Consider the following 23,191-nt stretch of genomic DNA (forward strand, 5'->3'; position numbering starts at 1 on the left):
TGCCCCATCCACTCCAGTTCCACCTGTCCCCGTTTGCCCCATGCCCCTCTGAACCTTAAGATCATTCCTCAGCTTCCTGTGCTCCATGGAATAAAGTCCAGACCCTGCCTGGAAACCTCTCCCTGTAGCTCACCCTCGAGTCCTGACAACATCCTTGTTAATCTTTTCTGCACTCTTTCCAGGTTAACATCCTTCCTATAGCAGGATGACCAAAACTGAACCCAATCCTCCAAATGCAGCCTCTGTATAACTGTATCATAACATTCCAACTTCTATCCTCAATACCCTTAAGGATGAAGGCCAATATACAAAAAGCCTGCTTTACCATCCTATTTTAAAAATATATATATCAAAAAATACTTTATTCCAGTAATAAATATTTACAAAAACATTTTCTTTTCACAAACTCCATCCGACATTCCCGGAGGTTACACATTCAATACAGGTATTCATTGCCAAATTTACACAGAATCCCTTTTTTGGAGGGGCGTCTCCACCACACCCTGTCCCCCATGTCCAGCAGAGGAAGTACCCTAGACTGTGGTCCTCCCCCACAGAGCCTTGGCGTTGGCTGCACCAAGCTTCAGTGCGTCCCTCAGCACGTACTCCTTCAGTCTGCAGCGGGCCAGTCGGCAACATTCCCCGACGGACAGCTCGTTCCGCTGGGAGGTCAACAAAGCTCGGGCAGACCAAAGAGCGTCTTTCACCGAGTTGATGACCTTCCAGCAGCAGTTGATGTCAGTCTCTGAATGCGTCCCTGGGAACAATCCGTAGATCACAGAGTCCTCTGTGACGGAGCTGCTCGGAATAAATCGTAACAGAGACCCCTGCAAACCTCTCCAGACTCCCTTGGCAAATCCACACTCTGTGAAGAGGTGGGCAACCGTCTCCTCTCCGTAGCAGCCGTCCCGAGGGCAGCGTGCGCTGGTAGTGAGGTTCCGGCGGTGCAGGAAGGATCTGACTGGGAGAGCTTCCCTCACCGCCAGCCAAGCCAGGTCTTGGAGTTTGTTGGTGAGTTCTGGCGATGAGGCATTTTTTGCCAGACAAGCTGGGCAGTCTGCTCTGGGAACCACGCCACAGGATCCATGGAGTCATTCCCCTGCAGTGCCTGCAGGACGTTCCGTGCTGGCCACTGCCCGATGGACTTGTGGTCAAAGGTGTTGGTCCGGAAGAACCTTTCCACGAGCGACAGATGGTGCGGCAATGTCCAGCTGACTGGCACATTGCGTGGCATCTGCGCCAGGCCCATCCTTCGCAACACCGGGGACAGATAGAACCTCAGCAGGTAGTGGCACTTGGTGCCCACATGCCATGGCTCTACGCTCCGCCTGATGCAGCCACACACGAAGGTGACCATCAGGATGAGGGCGACGTTGGGCACGCTTTTACCCCCGTTGTCTGCTGACTTGTGCATTGTGGCCCGTCGCACCCGGTCCATCGTCGACCCCCAGATGAAGTAGAAGACGGCTCGGGTGATCCCCGTGGCGTAGGAGGGAGGCACGGGCCACACTTGCGCCAAGTACAGCAGCCCCGAGAGCACCTCACACCTGATGACCAGATTTTTCCCTGTGAAGGAGAGGGAGCGCTGCTTCCACAACTCCAGCTTCTTCCCCACCTTGGCTATCTGCTCCAGCCAATTCTTGTCACACGCCTCAGCCTGCCCAAACCAGATGCCCAGCACCCACAAGAAGTCAGGCTCGATGGTGAAGGGGATGGAAGATCGGTCGGGCCAGTTGCCAAAGAGCATGGCCTCGCTCTTCCTGCGGTTTACCCTGGCCCCCGTGGCCAACTCAAACTGGTCGCAGACGCTGATCAGTCTGCGGACCGACCCTGGATCCGAGCAGAAGACGGCGACATCGTCCATGTACAGGGAGGCCTTGACCTGAGTGCCCCCACTGCCTGGCAATGTCACACCTCGTATGCTCGCATCCTTCCTGATGGATTCGGCAAAGGGCTCAATACAACAGACGAACAAGACAGGGGAGAGTGGGCAACCCTGCCTGATTCCAGACCTGACGGGGAAGCTGTCTGATTCCCACCCATTGATTTGGACTGCACTACAGATATCGGTGTAGAGCAGTTGGATCCGCTTCCTGATTCCCTCCCCATGACGTCCCTCATGTACGTGTGCGATATCCTGTCGAAGGCCTTCTCCTGGTCCAAGCTGACCAGGCAGGCATCCACCCGTCTGTCCTGCACTTAGGCAATGGTATCTCTCAGCAGCACCAGGCTGTCTGAGATTTTCCTGCCAAGTACAGCACAGGTTTGGTCCGGGTGGATCATCTGTCCCAGAGCAGACTTGACCCGGTTGGCGATGGCCTTAGACAGGATCTTGTAGTCTACATTCAACAATGTGATGGGTCTCCAATTCCTTATATCATTCATCTCCCCCTTCTGCTTGTAGATTAGGATGATGCTGCCCTTCCTCATAGAGTCTGACATGCTGCCAGCTAGAAGTATGTCGTTGTACACTTCCAGCAGGTCCGGGCCCACCCAGTCCCACAGAGCCCAATACAACTCTGCCGGTAAGCCGTTGCTTCCGGGAGTTTTACTCGAGTCAAAGGAATGGATGGAGTCAGTCATGCTCAGTGGTTGGTCCAGACTCTCCCGCTTGCTGTCGTCCAAGACTTCCGTGATGGAGGACAGGAAGTTCTGGGAGGCATTGCTGTCTGTGGTCTTTATGTCGTACAAATCTTTATAAAAGGATCTGCAGATCCTCAGCATGTCCATCTGCAAGGATGTTACCGAGCCGTCCTCCTCCCTAAGGCTGTTGATCACAGAGCTCCCCCTGTGAACCTTATGGAAGAAGCGTGAGCACGTCTCATCCTGCTCCACGTGGCGGACCCTGGACTGGAAGATGATCTTGGAGGATTCAGAGGTAAAGAGCCGAGCTTGTTGGCCCTTCAACTCTCTAAGCTCCTCCCTCAAACCCACCCCTCTAGACTGCAGAAGGAGCAGTTGCTGCAAATCTGTCTGGAGTTGACACAATTCCCTCTTAATCTGTCTTGCTCTCTGAACACCTTTGGTGATGAAGAACTTCTTGATGTTCTCCTTGGTTGCTTCCCACCAGAGTTTCGGGGAGTCAAAGAGGGGCCTTACATTTCTCCAACATGCGTAGTCCCTCTCTAGCTCCTCAATGTGCTTCCAGTGCAGTTAGCATTAGATGGCAGGTGTAATCTGAAAAAAACCTAGGCATAATGAATGTCTAACAAGCTGAGTCAGCAGCAAATTGCAAATGGTAAGCCAAATAACTGTTTTCAGAGTTATCAAATTTAGTTTCCCCTCACCAACACTTTCCCATAATCTTTCAGTGAATAGTTATCATGGGGTCTTCTTCATTAAGATTACTTTTTATGATAAACCAATTTATTAAATTGTACTACAAAAATGTTGTTAATTTTTGATCCACATGCTTTCCTTGTATAAATTAACAATCCCATATGTTAGATTGATCAGGATTTCTTTTTAAAATTCTATTTAAATTCAGCGGATAACCTCACATTTATCTACATTATACTGCATCTGCCATGCATCTGCCCACTCACTCAACCTGTTCAAGTCACCCTTCAACCTCCTAACATCCTCTTCACAGTTTACACTGCCACCCAGCTTTGTGTCATCCGCAAACTTGTTTGTGTTACTTCTAATTCCATCATCCAAATCATTAATATATATTGTAAATAGTTGCGGCCCCAGCACCGCGCCATGCACTCCACTCTCCACTGCCTGCCATTCTGAAAAGGTCCCGTTTATTCCTACTCTTTGCTTCCTGACTGCCAACCAATTCTATATCTATATCAATACCCTACGCCCAATAACATGTGCTCTAATTTTGCTCACCAACCTCCCGTGTAGTACCTTATCAGAGGCTTTCTGAAAGTCTAGATACACTACATCCTTCATTCATTTTACTTGTCACATCCTCAAAAAATTCCAGAAGATTAGTCAAGCAGGATTTCCCCTTCAGAAATTCATGCTGACGTGGACCAATCCTTTTAATGCTATCCAAATGTGCCGTTATTACCTCTTTAATAATTGACTCCAGCCTCTTCCCCATCACCGATGTCAAGCTAACTGGTCTATAATTCCCCGTTTTCTCTCTCGCTCCTTTCTTGAAAAGTGGGATATCAGCTGTCAGTCCCATCAGTCTACCCAATATTATTCCTCGCCTAATACAAATTTATTTCAGTTTCTCTCTCTCCCTTGATCCTCTATCCACTAGTACATCTGGGAGATTGTTTGTGTCTTCCTTAGTGAAGACAGATCCGAAGTACCTGTTCAACTCTTCCGCCATTTCCTTGTTACCCATAATAATTTCACCCGTTTCTGCCTTCAAGGGAGAAGGCTGATAAATCCCCAGGGCCTGATGGTCTGCATACCAGGGTACTTAAGGAGGTGGCTCTAGAGATTGTGGACGCATTGGTGATCATTTTCCAATGTTCTATAGATTCAGGATCAGTTCCTGTTGATTGGAGGGTAGCTAATGTTATCCCACTTTTTAAGAAAGGAGGGAGAGAGAAAACGGGAATTTATAGACCAGTTAGTCTGTCATCAGTGGTGGGGAAGATGCTGGAGTCAATTATAAAAGACAAAATTGTGGAGCATTTGGATAGCAGTAACAGGATTGATCCGAGCCAGCATGGATTTACGAAGGGGAAATCATGCTTGACTAATCTACTGGAATTTTTTGAGGATGTCACTAGGAAAATTGACAGGGGCGAGCCGGTGGATGTGATGTACCTCGACTTTCAGAAAGCCTTCGACAAGGTCCCACATAGGAGATTAGTGGGCAAAATTAGAGCGCATGGTATTGGAGGTAGGGTACTGACATGGATAGAAAATTGGTTGACAAACAGAAAGCAAAGATTGGGGATAAATGGGTCCCTTTCAGAATGGCAGGCAGTGATTAGTGGAGTACCGCAAGGCTCGGTGCTGGGACCGCAGCTATTTAGAATATACATTAATGACTTGGATGAAGGGATTAAAAGTGACATTAGCAAATTTGCAGATGATACAAAGCTGGGTGGTAGTGTGAGCTGTGAGGAAGATGCTATGAGGTTGCAGGGTGACTTGGACAGGTTGTGAGTGGGTGGATGCATGGCAGATGCAGTTTAATGTGGATAAGTGTGAGGTTATCCACTTTGGTGGTAAGAATAAGAAGGCACGTTATTATCTGAATGGCTAGTGCATCAGTCACTGAAAGGAAGCATGTAGGTGCAGCAGGCAGTGAAGAAGGCCAATGGGATGTTGGCCTTCATAACAAGAGGAGTTGAGTATTGAAGCAAAGAGGTCCTTCTGCAGTTGTATAGGGCCCTAGTGAGACCGCACCTGGAGTACTGTGTGCAGTTTTGGTCTCCAAATTTGAGGAAGGATATTCTTGCTATTGAGGGCGTGCAGTGTAGGTTTACAAGGGTTAATTCCCGGAATGGTGGGACTGTCGTATGTTGAAAGACTGGAGCAGCTAGGCACTGGAATTTAGAAGGATGAGAGGGGTTGTTATCGAAACAAGGCGGCACGGTAGCGCAGCGGTAGAGTTGCTGCTTTACAGCGAATGCAGCGCCGGAGACTCAGGTTCGATCCTGACTACGGGTGCTGCACTGTAAGGAGTTTGTACGTTCTCCCCGTGACCTGCGTGGGTTTTCTCCGAGATCTTCGGTTTCCTCCCACACTCCAAAGACGTACAGGTATGTAGGTTAATTGGCTGGGTAAATGTAAAAATTGTCCCTAGTGGGTGTAGGATAGTGTTAATGTACGGGGATCGCTGGGCGGCACGGACTTGGAGGGCCGAAAAGGCCTGTTTCCGGCTGTATATATATGATATGATGATATGATATGAAACATATAAGATTATTAAGGGGTTGGACACGTTAGAGGCAGGAAACGTGTTCCCAATGTTGGGGGAGTCCAGAACCAGGGGCCACAGTTTAAGAATAAGGGGTAGGCCATTTAGAACGGAGATGAGGAAAAACTTTTTCAGTCAGAGAGTTGTAAATCTGTGGAATTCACTGCCTCAGAAGGCAGTGGAGGCCAAGTCTCTGAATGCATTCAAGAGAGAACTAGATAGAGCTCTTAAGGATAGCGGAGTCAGGGGGTATGGGTAGAAGGCAGGAACGGGGTACTGATTGAGAATGATCAGCCATGATCACATTGAATGGTGGTGCTGGCTTGAAGGGCCAAATGGCCTACTCCTGCACCTATTGTCTATTTTCAGCCCGTATTGCCCTTTTTGCTATCTTCTGTTGTCCTTTGAAATTTGCCCACTCCTCTGGCTTCCCGCTACTCTTTGCTATCTTATACATCTTTTCTTTTAGTTTTATTCCATCTTTAACTTCCCTTGTCAGCCATGGTTGCCTCTTACTCCCCTTAGAATCTTTCTTCCTCTTTGGAATGAATTGATCCTACATATTCTGGTTTATGCCCAGGAATTCCTGCCATTGCTGTTCCACGGTCATTCTTTCCATGATCCCTTTCCATTCGACCTTGGCCAGCTCCTCTCTCATGCCTTCATAGTCCCCTTTGTTCAACTGCAACACTGACATTCCTGGTTTAACCTTCTCCCTCACAAATTGCAGATTAAAACTAATCATATTATGGTCACTACCTCCAAGCGGTTCCTTTACCTTGAGTTCCCTTCTTACATCTGGTTCATTGGACAACAGTAAATCCATAATTGCCTTCCCTCTGGTAGTCTTCACTGCACGCTGCTCTAAAAATCCATCTCAGATGCACTCTACAAACTCCCTTTCTTGGGGTCGAGAACCAACCTGATTTTCCCAGTCTACCTACATATTGAAATCCCCCATAGGACAGTGGCATTACCTTTGTTACATGCCAATTTTAACTCCTGCTGCAACTTACACCCTATATCCAGGCTACTGTTTGGGGGTCTGTGGATAACTCCCATTAGTGTCTTACCTTTACAATTCCTCAACTCAATCCACAGTGACTCTACATCGTCAGTCCCAATGTCACCCCTCGCAAGGGAATTCCATCCCTCACCAACAGAGCTACCCCACCTCCTCTGCCCACCTGCCTGTCCTTTCTATAGGACGTACAACCCTGAATATTCAGTTCCCAATCCTGATCCTTCTGCAGCCACGTCTCCGTAATCCCCACAATGTCTCTGTAATCCCCACAAGAGTTGTCAGGTGATATACTCAAAATGCACTGAATATCAAATTCTGCCTCACTTCAATTTGATGTCGGGTATAATAAATATTAATGAATGTATGGTGTCTGAACTGATCAATATTTGATGAACCAACCTTAAATATTTGACATTGATCAAATAATAATTTGATATGTATTAGAACAAATGCAAATACACATAAATTAACTGTTTTACTCTTAATTTTTTTTTAAATGAACATTTGCTTCAAGTGGTTCAAGCGGAGAAATGGCAGTTGGAGTTTAACCCGAGCAAGTGGGAGTTGTTGCATTTTGAGAGATTGAGTGTAAGGAGAGGGTATGCAGTTAATGGCAAGACCCTTAACAGCATTGATGTGCAGAAGGATCTTGGAGTCCAAGTTCATAGCTCACTAAATTGACAGCACAAGTCGTTAGGGTGGTAAAGGCGGCATATGATATGCTTGCCTTCATTGCTAGGGTATTAAATATAACAGTCAGGAAGACATGATGCATCTCTATAGGATTTTGGTTAGGACGCATTTGGAGAATTGCGTGCAGTTCTGGTCACCCCATTACGGGAAAGATGTGGAAGCTTTGGAGAGGATACAGAGGAGGTTTACCAGAATGTTGCCTGGGTTAGAGGGTTTCTGCTACAGGGAGTGGTTGGATAGATTTGGATGGTTTTCTCTGGAACTCCTGAGGTTGAGGGGAGACTTGATGTATCTAAAATTATGAGATGCATCGATCGGTTTGACAGGCAGAAATGTTTTCCCAGGGTGGAAATGTCCACTAAAGGACATAGCTATAAGGTGAGAGGGGGAATCTTTAAAGGGGATGTGCAGGGCAAGTTTTTTTACACAGAGGTGGTGGTGGGCTGGAACGCATTGCCAGGGGTGGTGGTGGTGGAAGCAGATATGATAGTGGTATTTAAGAGGCTCTTAGATAGGCACATGGAAGAGGAGGGAATTGAGGAATATAGATCATGTGCAGGCAGGTGAGATCAGTTCAGCTAAGCATCATGTTCAGTACAAAAACTGTGGGTCGAAGGGCCCATTCCTATGCTGTACTGATCTATGTTCTTTATGTTCTATTAGTTATAAGTACGAGAAAATGCATCTTTTTTTCTGATATTAACTCTGCCATGATAAATTAGGCACTTTAAGCATGTCAAAATAAACATACATGATTTTCTTCCCCATCATCTTTTTTTGCCAAATATTCTCTACATCATCTATTAAAATATATTTTTTTACTACCTAACTAAAGCAATATTTACCTGAATAGGACAACAATAAAACCCTCTGCTGCTTGTTATTTCTTATCCCCATTTTACCTTTGCAAATTTGTTCAAACTTTAACAGCATATAAACTGACAATGTAATTGGACTGTAAAATGGCTTACTCTGGCATAGCCATTTTGAACTGTTGCCTAAAAAGTTATAGCCCACTGAGTTTTTCCTGAATTAATACTGATTTTAGAAGTCAATTTTTAAGCTTCAAGTATGGACCAGACAGTCTTCATCCCTGACATAATATTTTTGCAATCAAGTATTAATTTAACCACAAAATATTGTAGGACTTTTGCTGATAGGCACTACTAAAATGATATCTGGGCTGTGGATGTATAATGTCAAGGTGGTGCAACACACTAGAGGTATATTCCTGGTGAGAAATAACATTAATTCTCCGGATCACCATATTGACCACAATCCATGGTCTCAATTCAACAATTCGGGCCCTCCTAAATGTTTTGAGACCAGTATTAACTACAGATGCTTCATGCGCTGGAAAGATACCACCAATATTGTCCTCAGAAAATTCTCCAAATTCACTGGAAGGATAAACAAACATCATTGCCCTTTTACAAACTGCATTGAAGCCCTAGTTTTGAAAAGCTAAGCGAGAGAGCTTATTAACATGGTGTCAAGACAACAACTTCTCTCTCAATGTCAGCAAGAAGAAGCAGCTAGTTATTGATTTCAGGAAGCAAGGTGGAGTACACCTCCAATCAGGATCAATCTGGCTGAAGTGTAGACGGTCGAAAGGTTCAATATCGTAGACTAACATAACCAACACTTTGTCAGGGACCAACAACAAAGAAGCTAGGGTCAAGAAAACAGACCGATGCCTCTACTTCCTCAGAAGACCAAGGAAGTTCAACGTCTCTCCAACAACTCTTAACAACTTCTACAGATGCACCACAGAAAGCTTCTTATTGGATGCATCATAGTTTGCTTGGCAACAGCCAAGACGACAACAAATTGCAGAGAGTTGTGGATGTCCATCACCAGCCTCCCTACCATTGAATCCAACTACATTTCACACTGCCACGGGAAAGCAGTTAACATAGTCAAGGACTTTTGCCATCCTGGTTATTCCTTCTTTTCCCCTGTCCCATTGGGCAGAAGATACAAAAGCTTGAAAGCATGTACCACCAAATTACTCAACACCCACTAAATCAGAGTGGAAACATTAATCCAGGGTTCTGCATAAAGAAGGTGGCCTTGAGATCAGAATCTGTGAACAGTGCAAACTGCAGTGCTCACCACACACCTACGATAAAAGATTGAATTTGCATGAATCTCCCGTAGTCAATTTGCTGCCTGGTGCCAGTTCTGATCCTAATGAATAGACCTTATGCCTTAGCTTGAACTTCCGTTCAAATAAACCATTTCATGGTGGTTAGGAATGGGGGTGTATTGTAACGTTTCCAACCACAAAAATGCTGACAGAACTGAATAAAAGTAAAAAACTGCAGATTTGGGGAAATCTAAAATAAACACAGAAAATGTTGGAGGCTTGTAAAAATGCAACTACTTTAAGCATTGGCTGTTTCCTTTTCCACATATGCTGCCTCGCCTCCTGAGTGCCTTGAACAATTCTGCGTTTATATCTGGTAAAACGAACAGCTCGCCGTGCACGCATGGCCAGCTTCCATACATTGAATGCTTTTGTAGCATTCGGAAACAAACAAAAACTATTAAAAACATATAAAATATGAAAACAAAATATTTAAAACTAAACTGTAAAAAAATATTAATTTACCTTAATCCCTCAGTGTAATCTATTAATGTAAATGAACATAATTTCTATACCAGGAATAATTTTTTGAAAGTTGTGCGAAGGTATGTGTGAATTCCCCAGCATTAAGTGCTGGGAATTGCTTAAACTTTGCAGGATTCGGAGGAATCCAGTATTGGACTGTAGTCTGGAAATCTCCTTTGAAATCTCCTTGTTGACAATTTCAGGACTTTCTTGTTCACAGACGTGTACAGATTCCCAAATTTACTGGTTCTTAACCAGTATTAGTTGAAATTGTGAAATCTACTCATGAGAATTTTCATTCAGTTCCATTTCGGAGCATGAAGTTAACGAAAGATTAGGTACATTTTTCCAGAGGGTAGAGAGAAAATGGCTTTGGGTGACTGTGATGGTTATATTGGTTACAGAGATAAAAGTCATAAAAACTGGGAAAAGCAGATAGAATAAAATGCCATGAAAATATTTCAACATGTTTAATTAAGCTATGCATATTAGCTCCCTCTTTATTTATTCTTTCTCTCAATTCTCTTATTTTAAATATAAAGCTTGCCCAACAGCTTGAAAATAATGAACTTCTGTCCCCCCCCACCAACTGAAAAAATCTAATCCGAATGAAAAATATTTTTGTTAATTATCGTGGTTTGCATCTTACAATGTCCAACCCATGTTCCAAGTATTTTAATGTAAACACGAGTGGGACTGAAAATATCTGACATTCTTCAGCAAGGTCAGAAGTTCATATTAGGAGATACTCAGCAAGAAAGAAATACCCTTGCCTGCTTTCTGCTCTACATGGCAACCAAACTTCTAGTGTTACAAAGTTAACTTTGTCTGGGTAAGGGCAAAGGTCATTATTCAACAGCAACATGATCACAACTGCTTACACCCTCTCCCTAAAACTGTCTGCCTTTTGACCTTTCTTTCCCATTTATGATGCTCCTTAAAAATATCTCTGACAAAGCTCCCACTATCTGCATTGATAACTGTTTTTGTAACTCAGTGTCATACTTTGTTCGGTAATGCTCACGTGAAGCAACTTTACTACTTTAATGGTGTGACATAAACATGCCATTAAGTTAGAGTACTGCAATCCACTTAATTTTAGAAAAGAGAACTAAATTTGATGTAATAGAATGAGACAATTAGGCAGTTTAAAAAAAGAAAGAAAGATCTGACAAGCAAATTAGGATGAGTAATCACTAGCCATGTTTTCTGGTTATCTTCAAGTACTGTCATTAGATGACCCAATGACCACTTCCGTTATGTAAAGCTTATGTGTAAGCCAAAATCTAACAGCAACCTGCTTCTAACTTCCTCTGTGGGGCTTTCTCAAACTGGGTTCTGTTTCCTCTCCATATGCTTTAATAGGAAAGGATCTGAAAAGCAACTTCCTGAGCACAAAGTGCCTGTCCACCCAGTCTTTGTTTGACAGCACTAAGAGAATGATGTATTTGGTGTACATGAGGAGGAAGGTGACCCAGACTGCATTTCCTCACAGGACGCATTAAAGATACAATAATAAAGCCTGCTGTAGTTGACATTTGGTTGTGGTGAGGTGTAAATTCCTGACAAGAAGCAGATCTGGCCCACTTTACTCAGAGTTGTCTAACTGAATTCAATGTCCTTGAATGTTGCAAGGCATCATTCTTTCAAACCAAATGAAAATTAGACATAACTGTACAAGGTCACACTTTAAAAATCCAACTGAACACATGTAGAGCTGTTCTCCTATTACACTGATAATTAGTTCACTGATAAGCACATATAAAAATGAGGCAGGTAAGAATATATTCCTCAACCTTTCCCAATCCTGAAAATTCTGGTGATATTTATTCTTCCTGTCAGCAGCATTTCACATGTTTAGCTTCATTTGCTTTCTACAATAATCATATGCAATGAGGGTATGCATGGCCAACGTTTGAACAGGCTGCAGATCAATTAGCAGTCTTAAGTTTATCTGATTTTTATCAAAGCAGACAGAGCAGTGGGTCGATCATCACAGCCTGTGTCAAGTTGACCTTTTCAGACATCTACATTGTACATCCCTTGGGTATCTCTAAGTCCCACATCAGCCTCTGATTGACAGAAGTCTGTTTCACTAAACCACAAAGTATACACAGATGTCTACATTACAATCTTAAAGGTGTGACAGCAACTGTGTATTACATCTATAAACTGTCCTTTAGTAGTGACACTTCCTCAATGATGATCTGTTAATTTATTCACCGAAATCTCTTTTGTACAGAAATAAAAGGTAATTGAGTCATTACAATCTAATTCAGGCAGAACTAAATTGGCTTATTTTATAAATCCTTCTCAAGTGGCCCCCACATACACTAATCGATACTTATGAGCTGTACTGCTGCACAAGTACATGAAATTGGAAAAAAGCCAGACCAGTCTCCTCTCTTCCCATCGGGGTTGCTGTAGAAACCAATGATCGAGAGATAATCCCTTTAATCCCTTTTAGATACATCTTATATTTAAAATATATATGGAAATCATGACATGTACATTTGTAGGAATGGGGGGATGGGAATGAAAGAGAAAGAGAATATGGAAAGAAAATAGCATTTGTCTGAAAGAGGCCTCTAAAAAGTTATTTTATTGGAAAAGTTGTACTGCTGAAAATGGGCAGCTACAGCACTGTCTTTGATAGATCTATAATCTCCATAAACATGGTTACTCGGTTACGAAGAAAAAAATCTCAGGAAATTTTCAAAGTTGTCTAAATGTCCAACTTATACGTGGAAAAACTATTTTCAAAATTGTTCAAATAATAAGGAAGAAAAATTTGAAAGATACCCAGAAAATGTATATTATTTCACTCTACAAATGAACTGTTCTACAAGCAGGACCAGGAATTAAACTTTATCTTCTCTATATTATTTATTCAATTCACGACATCCCACAATGGATATAAGCAAATTGGAAATTATCCGTTTTTCTGTAGGAAAATTAGTTAACAACGTTTTTTCTATGTAAGTGTGCCAAAATATTATTTTTTAAAGGAAAATAAGAACTTCATGACTATGCTATCATCCTAGCTTTTCCTTGTGAGAAATTAGATTCATTTTTACCAGGTCAATGCTTAGTCATAAAAACGCTTTTGTTAGAAGATGTTCAAATGATTCATCTTGCACATTTGTCTTCAAATTACTTTCAATATATTAAGTATTATTCGAGTTATTACTGACCTATGCACAAATCCTTGTCTTCTAAATAAAGTAAAATATTCAGTGTCATCCAATCAGAATCATCATCCTAAGGCTGGAAGAATCCTAAACACCAATGTGTCCAATTTAAAGAATGACTTATTAAAAATTAAAAGTGACTGTAAAACTTTTTTTTAGAACGAGAAATGCATGAACATGAAGAAGTACACTAAATGTGCAAAAGTTAGCTTATTTCTGGTAAGGAATCCAGGAGAAGAAAATAGGTCCTATATTTGAATATTATTCAGTCTTGAAAGTGCAGACAAGACTGTGGTTGCATTTCCCACTGATGCAATCTCCAGTTGAATGGCATGACACCATACAATGCTCATGGAAGATGAAGCTTGAAAGGAAAGATGGAAGCAGTATGCTAATTCTTGATGGTGGTGCTGTGAATGCATGTCCTGATAGTTTTGTCAGATATGCACATTCAAATCTTTTACGGTAAAAATGAATGGAAAGGAAAAATAATCTCATTCTCAAACCAATTGATCGCGTTACACTGGTTAGAGAAAATTGACCTGCCTGAAAGTGCACAGTTTTGATCCCCTTATCTTGGAGAGGATTTAGTAGCATAGGAGGCAGTCTAGAGTGGATTCCTTTCAAAAGGTTAAAAAGATTCAATCTGCATTCTTTGGAATTTAGGAGAGGTAATCTTATTGAAACATTTAAAATCCAAAGGCCCATGACAGGATAGATGTTAAAATGATTGCATTATTGAAAGAGTCTCGAAAAGGAGGCAGAGCTTCAAGACATGAAAGGAGTGAATCAGTTAAAACCGATGTATGAAGTCTTCTCACAGAGAGGAATGCATTTCTGGAATTCTTTACTCCAGAGAATTGTGGTGGTTAGATTATGAGTACAGTGTTTAAAGTGGAGGCAGATAAATTTCTGAAAGTTCTCGGGATTAAAGATGATGAGGACCTGACACAGATGCGTTGTTGAGGTAGATTAGTCATGGTCATACTGAACAGTAAGTCAGGCATGAGGGGGCCATGTGGCCTACTCCTGTTTCTATTTTCTTGTAAATTCATATATTTTGTTCAAACAACATGTCTTATTTCATTACAATAGTGTACTCTGTTATTTTGTCTACAAAATAGGACATCATTTTAAAGGAAGAAAATTGTTTCTGGGGACACTTCTATCGGCTAATGCGAGAATTACATTAATATTTAGGTGAAACAATTAAAACAAATTTCCATTAACTATACCTGTTTTATTCCCATCAGCATGCAGGCTCTTTTTCTTGTCAGCTTCATTTAATGTTGGTGAAGGTTGTAACAAATTGTTCTCTTCTTCTGTAAAAAACAAAAATAATACTTATTTTTGATATATTATAACAATTTCTAGTGGAATATGATTGCTTGATATTGTAGAGAACCACTTGCTTGATGCTGATAAAGATCTGATTAAGAAAAGTAACATCAACAACAACTAGTTAAAAAAACCCAGCAAGAATGGAATCATTTTAAACTGAATCAGATCTTGATCTGAATCAGATCTGGCAGTCATAAGCATGTTGGATTGTCAGTGTTTTATTGTGCAATTATTTCCAATGTTGGGAGCTATAGATTGCTGTAATTAATCTAGTTTGAGTAATTATGTATTAACAAAATTCAGGAGCTTTTAATCTTTATTTACAGCCAAACTCATTTTTGGGCATTTTTAATAAACTGATTGTCTTACATCGAAGAAAACTAATCTAATTTTTGATACACTTTCTAAGTACTACCAAAATTAACTTTTCAGTACCACCAAAGCTAACTTTTTAGCTCGTGTAACTTTTAATCCTACCACTGTAACTAATTGAGGTTTAAAAAAAAATTCTTACATCAATTACAGTTCAAAAGTGCTTAATCATACACTCTACACTTTAGGATTTTCAAAGGTAACTAAATATATATTTCATTTAAGAAATTTTTGATTTGAGACATATGAAACTAACAGAAAAAAATCTAATTACATATTTACAATTAGCACTTGCAACTTTTCTGGGCAAGAGTATTTAAGTTTTAAATTATGAAATTATAAGTGTAATGCAAATTAGACTTTTTTTAAAGACAGTCAGTCACATCACGTTCTTGCATTGAATACATGACAACTATTGGCTAAGACTGAGATTGTTATTTATAAAACAATATAACTCAAGGATTTTGATTGGGGCAGTTCTCTTTTAAATTGATTCTGCAACATACAATCAATGATGCTGCAAGCTGGATGATTTACACATTGCCATTTTTGTGATTAATATAGCTGCCATCTGACACTGACAATTGATAAGTTATTTGTAGAATTCTTAACTATTGTAAACAAAATTATACTGTAGTGTTGGGAAAATATCAAACCGTATAACATTCATTGTGCGATTTCCATAGTAATCATAAATCTGGACGGTCCTGACAAATTAACAGCTTGTATTTACACACTATTCTTGTGCCATCAAAGCCATTCCAATATTAGTTTATTCAAATCACATAGCTTTGAAGCAGCAGATGTAAAACTCTCTTTTTTTATCAGTAAAAAAATTGTCCCGCCACTTTAAATACATGCATGAAATATTCAAGTGATTTAAGTCATGAAATAATAAGAAATAATTCATTATAGATGGCACTTTGAGAGCTCAAAAGGTTGCAACAATTATACTATTTCCAATTAATATTTGATCAATTTGCTGTTTACATTTACATTTAAATTTTGGAAGGATTACAGGAATTAATAAACTGAAAAAACAACATGCATTCAATTGTTAAATGGTGATTGGGGTGAATCTCAAGAGTAATACAATCACAGTATTTCCTGTTGTTCGTTTAATCTATACGTATAGACTGTGTAAAGACTAGAACACAGCACTGCAGAGTGCTGCAGAAATAGTACTGCTGCCTTGCATCTCTAGACATCCGAGTTAGATCCCGACATTCGGTGCTTGCTTCTGTGTGAAGTGCACACATTTACACAGGATTCTTTGGTTTCCATCCACAGGAATAAATATCACCAGCAATCTGTCCTGGATCGGCCACATCGTAGCAATGGCCGAGTAAGCATACCAGTGCCTCTACATCTTGAGAAGGTTTAGGAAGTTCAGCATGTTCCTACAACACTCACCAACTTCTACAGATGCGCTGTAGCAAGTATTTTATTGGGATGCAGCACAGCATGGTTTGGGAACAGCTCCATCCAAGACTGCAAGAAATTGCAGAGTTGTGGATGCAGCCCAGTCCATCACACAAACCAACCACCCTTCCATTGACTCCATCTACACCTCATGCTGCCTCAGCAAGCCCACCTGCATAATCGAGGACTAGTCTCACCCTGGTCATTCCCTTCTCTCCTCTCTCCCATCAGGCAAGAGGCACAGAAGTTAGAAAACGCATACCTCCAGATTCAGGGATAGTTTCTTCCCAACAATGGTCTTATCTGCCTCATTGGAGACCTTCGAACTATCTTTAATCGGACTTTATTGGACATTGTCTTGCACTAAACGCTATACCCTTTATCCTGTTTCTGTACACTGCTTGATAGTAATCACGTGTAGTCTTTTTGCTGACTGGATAGCACGCAACAGAAAAGCTTTTCACTGTACCTCGGTACTATGACAATAACAAACGAAACTAAACATATCCAAAGGACGTGCTCTGGTTGGTTAATTGGCTACTGTAACATCCTCTGTGTAAATAAGCAAGAAAGGTATCGAAGGAGAGTTCAAGAGCACATGACAGAATAACTAAATACCAAGAAATATGGAGGAGAATGGGACTCATGGATTTGCTCTGGTGGGTGCCGGCATGGACTTAGACTGAATGACCTCCCTCTATACCATAAGTAACTCTTGATAGATATTACATTGTCCTATAACCGCTCTCTGTCTGTCACTGTAACCGCATCATTTATTCCAACATGCCCTCTCAGTAATATTGTATGGCAGCCTGGCGCTCAGCAAGTCGGGATATCTAGCGCTGCATTAGTGCCATCTCAGCGCAGGCAGCTGGCCTTACAGAACTATACTGATATCCAGTGAGTCTATTCCCTCAACACTATCCGGCTCACAGGATGTCTAAGGCATCATTATGTATTAAAATGTTATTTTTACTTTTTTACCTTTAAAACACCAAATATTAATTTATCTCATTAAAATAGACATATAAATGATTAAAACAATCTATTCACCTTTCTCTGCACAGCTAATGTCTTCCATTCATTTGAATGGTGACTGCTATGCATGTGGCAGGCTTACCCAGGACATGTGTGGATAAGTCCTGGAAGAAGCTCTGCTGTCAGGGCAGAAGGTCTGCACCAAGATATGCTGCAATTTTCAATACAAATTTCATTCGTTTCATTGTTTTTGTCTTCACCTGTCGGGTAATATCCAAATTATGAAGTAAGTGTAAAATTCATGAAATAAGTTAGATATTAACCTGCAGGTCAAGATGGAAAATTGGATGATCATTCTTAAGCATGTCTCGAGGGCAACTCAAAGTGGTACATGGAATAGGCTAGGCCAGAGGAATTTTGCTTACCTGTCCCTTTGTGGCAATTTTCATTTCAAGCAAAGTACAAATGAGAAAATATATAGCTTGATTGCAATTAACATTTACAATGTTCTACCCTTACTTTTGGTAGCTATTGCTTTGTACTTATAACTAAGAATACTATCTGCCCTGTAGGAGAGATTTTGACTAATAAAAATAAGACAACATAAAGATAGGGAGACTGGTTCATTGAAAAACTCAATCTTCAAAGGGGGAGCGATGCAGTGGGGGACAGAGGGGCAGAATTTTAGCAGATAAATAAATTAGATATCTACCTGCCAAATATTTTTGAGAGACAAGTATCGGTGATAGATTCTGGGAGGAAGTATGAGGAAAGGAAATGCATTTTAAAGGACAAATAAATGAGGTGCCCGTAGAGGGTTGAGTCACATAAATCATTGATAGTGGAACAGCAAATTAATGAAGCTGAATAAATCAATACAGGAATTTAGATTTAATAAAAAAGTACAACAACAGTAGTTCTATAACAGTAGTCCTGCATAAAAGTCCAAATGCATTCAGGATTCCCACTTACTAGAATCACTAGTTTTCAATTAAAAAATTAGAATTCACAGCATTTGTGTTTGTACTTTACGATGTCCCAGAAGTGTACAAGAAGTAATGCTGACTACAGTGCTGTGAAGGGAAAACAAGTGATTTCTACACAACTTAGGTAATGGTGGTGTCAGTGTGTAAAGAGGGAGTACTTTGGAGTTTGTCATTTAACCATGATAATACGAAGAAGCTGGATGAAGAATAAAAATGTTAAAGGGCCATTCTTAGTCACGTGTGTGGCCATAAATGTGAAAAATTGTGGAATACATCTCTCTCTAATTCTGAAAGCATTACAGGTATATTGTTTAGTACTGTATATATGACTTATATATGTCGAAGTTTATCAAGTGAAATTTGATAGGGGGGAGGAGGAAGGATAAGGGGAGTTGAGGGGGATGGAGTGGGGGGGAGGGGAAGGGGAGGGGTGGAGGGAGGCGAGAGGGGGAGGAGGGAAGGGGAGGGGAAGGCGAAGGGGGTAGTGGGAGGGGAGGTTGGGTGGAGGGAGGGGGAGGAAGGAAGGAGGGGGGAAGGGGAGGGGGGTGGAGGGGGGGAAGAGGGGTGGAAAGGGAGGGGGAGGGGAGGGGAGGAGGGAGGGAGGGGGGGGAGGGGAGGAGAGGGTGTTATACCAATGCAGGAGAGGTTTGGGCCCAATGAGTCCACTTGGTCTAGTAATTGTTCATTTTAGATGGAATAAAGTATCATGAAGAATGTCAAAACATCATTTGTATTCTGAGTTGCAAGCTCAACAGCAAATTGAGATAGAATTCAACATAAAACAAAAATGATTTATGGAGCCATCTAGTTCAGTCTTTGTAAAAATATCTGAAATAACATTTGATGTCAAATAGGATATTTTTTAATCGTCATTTACAGCTTGTGGGCATCTCTGGTAAGACCACCAATTCTAACTGTCTTTGAAAAAGTGGTGGATCAACCTTGAACTGCTGTAATTCAAGGTAAAGTTTTGCGTATTTTTTTGATGCTTGGTTCAGAATTTCAAGATATATCCAAGTCAGAGTAGTGTGCAACTTGCAGATGGTACTTAGTCTGTACTTTATATGCAGCATGCACTGCATTCTGTAGACGCTGCATATAAGTGCTGGTGGAAACAGTGAAGATAATGTAATTGAATGTCATGGATAGATATTTAGACCGTTGGAAATGGTCATTTCTTGGTATGTGTGTGCTGTGAAAGTGGCTTGGCACTTTTCAGAGCCTTGGCTGAATATTTTCAAGCTCTGGCTGCAGTATGATATAGACTGCATCATTATATATGAATTCAAAAGAAATATCTTTATTCACTGTTTAGATCATGGAAAATAATATCATAGAGGGCAGTTGGAGTAAATAATATGTATGCATTTATGCAGAAGGTAACTATCTATTCAACGGGGAAGAAATAATTATTATGATTGTTTTAAAAGAGAAAGAATGGATGTCCGTGATCATAACAGACAATTTGGACTAGTTGGGCTGACTAACCTGATTCCCTATTGAAATGTCCTGCACAATAATATTTCAAGATGAGGAAGAGTAATGCCATTGCTAATTAGTAAAACGGCCAAACTAAGATTGCCAAAAAAATTGTTGCCAACTGATGCTCAGTCCAAAGGCTAATGTTTAGGTTAGCCAGCTCTGCAGGCATTAGTGATGGATATTTGTTTCAGATATCCCTTTGAAACAACAAAGGAACACTGAAAATTATATTTCACAGACCCAACAGGCTTCCTGCTGGAAAAATGGTAACATGATTGCACACGCCATGTGGGAATCTATTGTTTACTTGTTTTCCACAATCTTGGGACCCAAATAATTAATGGGCTTAGGAGGAGGATAGGATAAATCTATCCAAACAGGGAATTCATCGCTTAACTTTGAACTGCAAGAGGATAAATGGATAATTTATTGAGCAAGATAAAATGTCAGTTTCGATTCTCCTTTGAAACTCAATGATATTTGAGAGAAATATATAAGGGATACAATATATGAAGTGTAATACGATGGTTTCAGAACATCGTCAAATAATTGTGTCAACCAGGAATAATTGATAACCACTAACGAACTTGAACTAATGTTGCCATGGCAGCGATTTTGCAATTCAAGTGTTAAGTGGCTTAAAAGATTACAATTGTCAATGTTGCAATTGGAAATACAAGTCTCTATGGATTTAAGTTCTGAATACTTTTAGTCTGGACAAATAATTATTTTTCTTAATAAACAATGAAATATGATTAAGGGAGATTCTAAAATGAATTGGAGTTAGATTTCTGCCACTCTGTACTTCTGCAAGATTTAATGTATGTTCTGTTTTAACAAAGTCTATATCGTCTGACAACTTTCACCTCCCAACTAGATTGTGAAACTGAAGTTAGTCATATCAGTTGGAAGATGCAATCTTACAGCTGAGACAGTTAGATATCTCACATCTCTAGATAGAAGGATCTCGACCCGAAATGTCACTCATTCCTTCTCTCCAGAGATGCTGCCTGTCCCGCTGAGTTAGTCCAGCTTTTTGAGTCTATCTCCAGGTCCTCCCTGGTTATGATAGGATTCTGTTGTCAATTGTTTGTAACACACAGAGTTCACAAGTCAGAATTGTGACCGTGAACTAAGTGCCCACATGGCAGAAGATACCTGCAGCCCTGCAGAAGCCGGTATATTGATCATCCCTTCCTTACCAACTTTGTTGTGGATCTATCTGTGTGTTCTCAGTGGTCGTTTGACTGCCCCATGTATTTTCACTCAAGTCCACTGCCACTGGGCACAGGGCCTTCAGAAGTGTAATTTAGGGATATCCAAATGATGCATGGAGTCCTGAACAGATCATATCCATTTCAAAACCAAGTTCCTAATTCCCAACGCATGTAAAACAATCAGGTTTTTAGTGAATACGTTTATTCATCAGTTTAAATATTTTTGGTCACGTTGGCTAAGGGATGAATACTAATGTGAAAACTCCCTACTTGTCAGCCTGATTGGTGTCTCAAGATTATGGTCAGGAAAGTAAGTTTGTAAATTTGGCCAGTAACAGAGGAAACAAAGTTAAATAATGGATTAAGCTATTGAAATCATCTCCATGCAGATTTAGGGCATTGTGGGAGAGGAAGGGCATGTCAAGGTCTGATAAGTGAAGTTCTGGACACAGCTAATTTGGAAAAAGTTTGTTTCCAAACACAATAGTTGAAAAGAACATCCTGTTTATAAGAATATTGCTGGGAGACAACTACATATATATATCCCAGCAATATTCTTTATATAAATTAAATTTGTACATACATTTTTTTTAAACTGACTTTGTATATGGGATTACAATTAACAAAAGTAAAATTACCTACTACATTCCTAACTTTTGACCTAGCCAACATCTTTGGATTTAGTTTGTTCCTGCAGAAAATTATTGATATTATTCCAAGAGAACTTCTGTATAATAAAAACCTATGGGAATTATTTCTCACTTTTGTAGGCATCATATCCATATATCGATCCACCTGGTTGACACTGGAAGATGCTCATTACAAAACAAAGAGGCAAAGCAATTTGGGGAAAACCTTTCTAAACCCTCTTAAAGAATTAAGAGGGAGAAAACAAAAGCTAAACTACATAAAAAAAGAATGAGCAAGTCTTATTAAATAAGAACAATCAATCGTAAATCTTTGGGTAGACAATAGACAATAGGTGCAGGAGTAGGCCATTCCGCCCTTCGAGCCAGCACCACCATTCAATGTGATCATGGCTGATCATTCTCAATCAGTACCCCGTTCCTGCCTTCTCCCCATACCCCCTGACTCCGGTATCCTTAAGAGCTCTATCTAGTTCTCTCTTGAATGCATTCGTAGAATTGGCCTCCACTGCCTTCTGCGGCAGAGAATTCCACAGATTTACAACTCTTTGACTGAAAATGTTTTTCCTCATCTCTGTTCTAAATGGCCTACCCCTTATTCCTAAACTGTGGCCCCTGGTTCTGGATTCCCCCAACATTGGGAACATGTTGATTAATAATGGTCACCACAATATTCAACCTCTCCTTGGCAAAGTCCGTGGTCCCTGCATGCTTCAAAAGATCCATCATTGTACCGGTGCCAAAGAATGCCTCTCCAGCGTGTTTAAATGACTACCGACCGGTGGCCCTCACCTCGGTTGTCATGAAATGCTTTGAGAGGCTAGTCAAGTAGCACATCTGCGCCCTCCTTCCTCGCAACATGGACCCACTACAGTTCGCATACCGTCCGAACAGGTCCACGGATGATGCGGTCTCCCAGGTTCTACACACCGCTCTCTCTCATCTGGACAGCCAGGGGGGCTATGTGAGGATGCTGTTCATTGACTTTAGTTCAGCATTCAACACAATAGTCCCCAGCAGACTGGTTGAGAAGCTGCTGGAACTGGGGCTTAGCACCCCTCTGTGTGCCTGGGTCCTGGACTTTCTCACTGCCAGGCCCCAAGTGGTCAGGATGGGGGAACACACATCTAGCTCCCTCACCCTGAACATAGGATCCCCCCAGGGCTGCGTCCTTAGCCCCCTACTGTACTCCCTGTACACACATGACTGTGGGGCCAGGTTCAGCTCAAACTCCATCATCAAGTTTGCTGATGACACTGTGGTGGTGGGCCGGATCTCCAACAACGATGAGAAGGCCTACCGGGAGGAGGTGGCTGATCTGGCACTCTGGTGTCAGGACAATAGCCTCCTCTTGAATGTCACTAAAACAAAGGAGCTGATTG

At 41.2% G+C, this 23,191-nt stretch overlaps 1 protein-coding gene across 1 annotated transcript in view; it reads right to left on the reverse strand.

Moving 5' to 3' along the window:
* skap2 (src kinase associated phosphoprotein 2) overlaps window positions 1–23,191 on the reverse strand; it is a 219,563-nt gene that overhangs the window by 47,214 nt on the left and 149,158 nt on the right. The window contains exon 10 of the mRNA XM_078420533.1: window positions 14,600–14,686. Coding sequence (XP_078276659.1) covers window positions 14,600–14,686 — 87 coding nt within the window. The remainder of the gene's footprint in view (window positions 1–14,599; window positions 14,687–23,191) is intronic.

The sequence above is a fragment of the Rhinoraja longicauda genome, chromosome 2 (genome assembly GCF_053455715.1).
Source record: "Rhinoraja longicauda isolate Sanriku21f chromosome 2, sRhiLon1.1, whole genome shotgun sequence".
Lineage (NCBI taxonomy): Eukaryota > Metazoa > Chordata > Chondrichthyes > Rajiformes > Arhynchobatidae > Rhinoraja > Rhinoraja longicauda.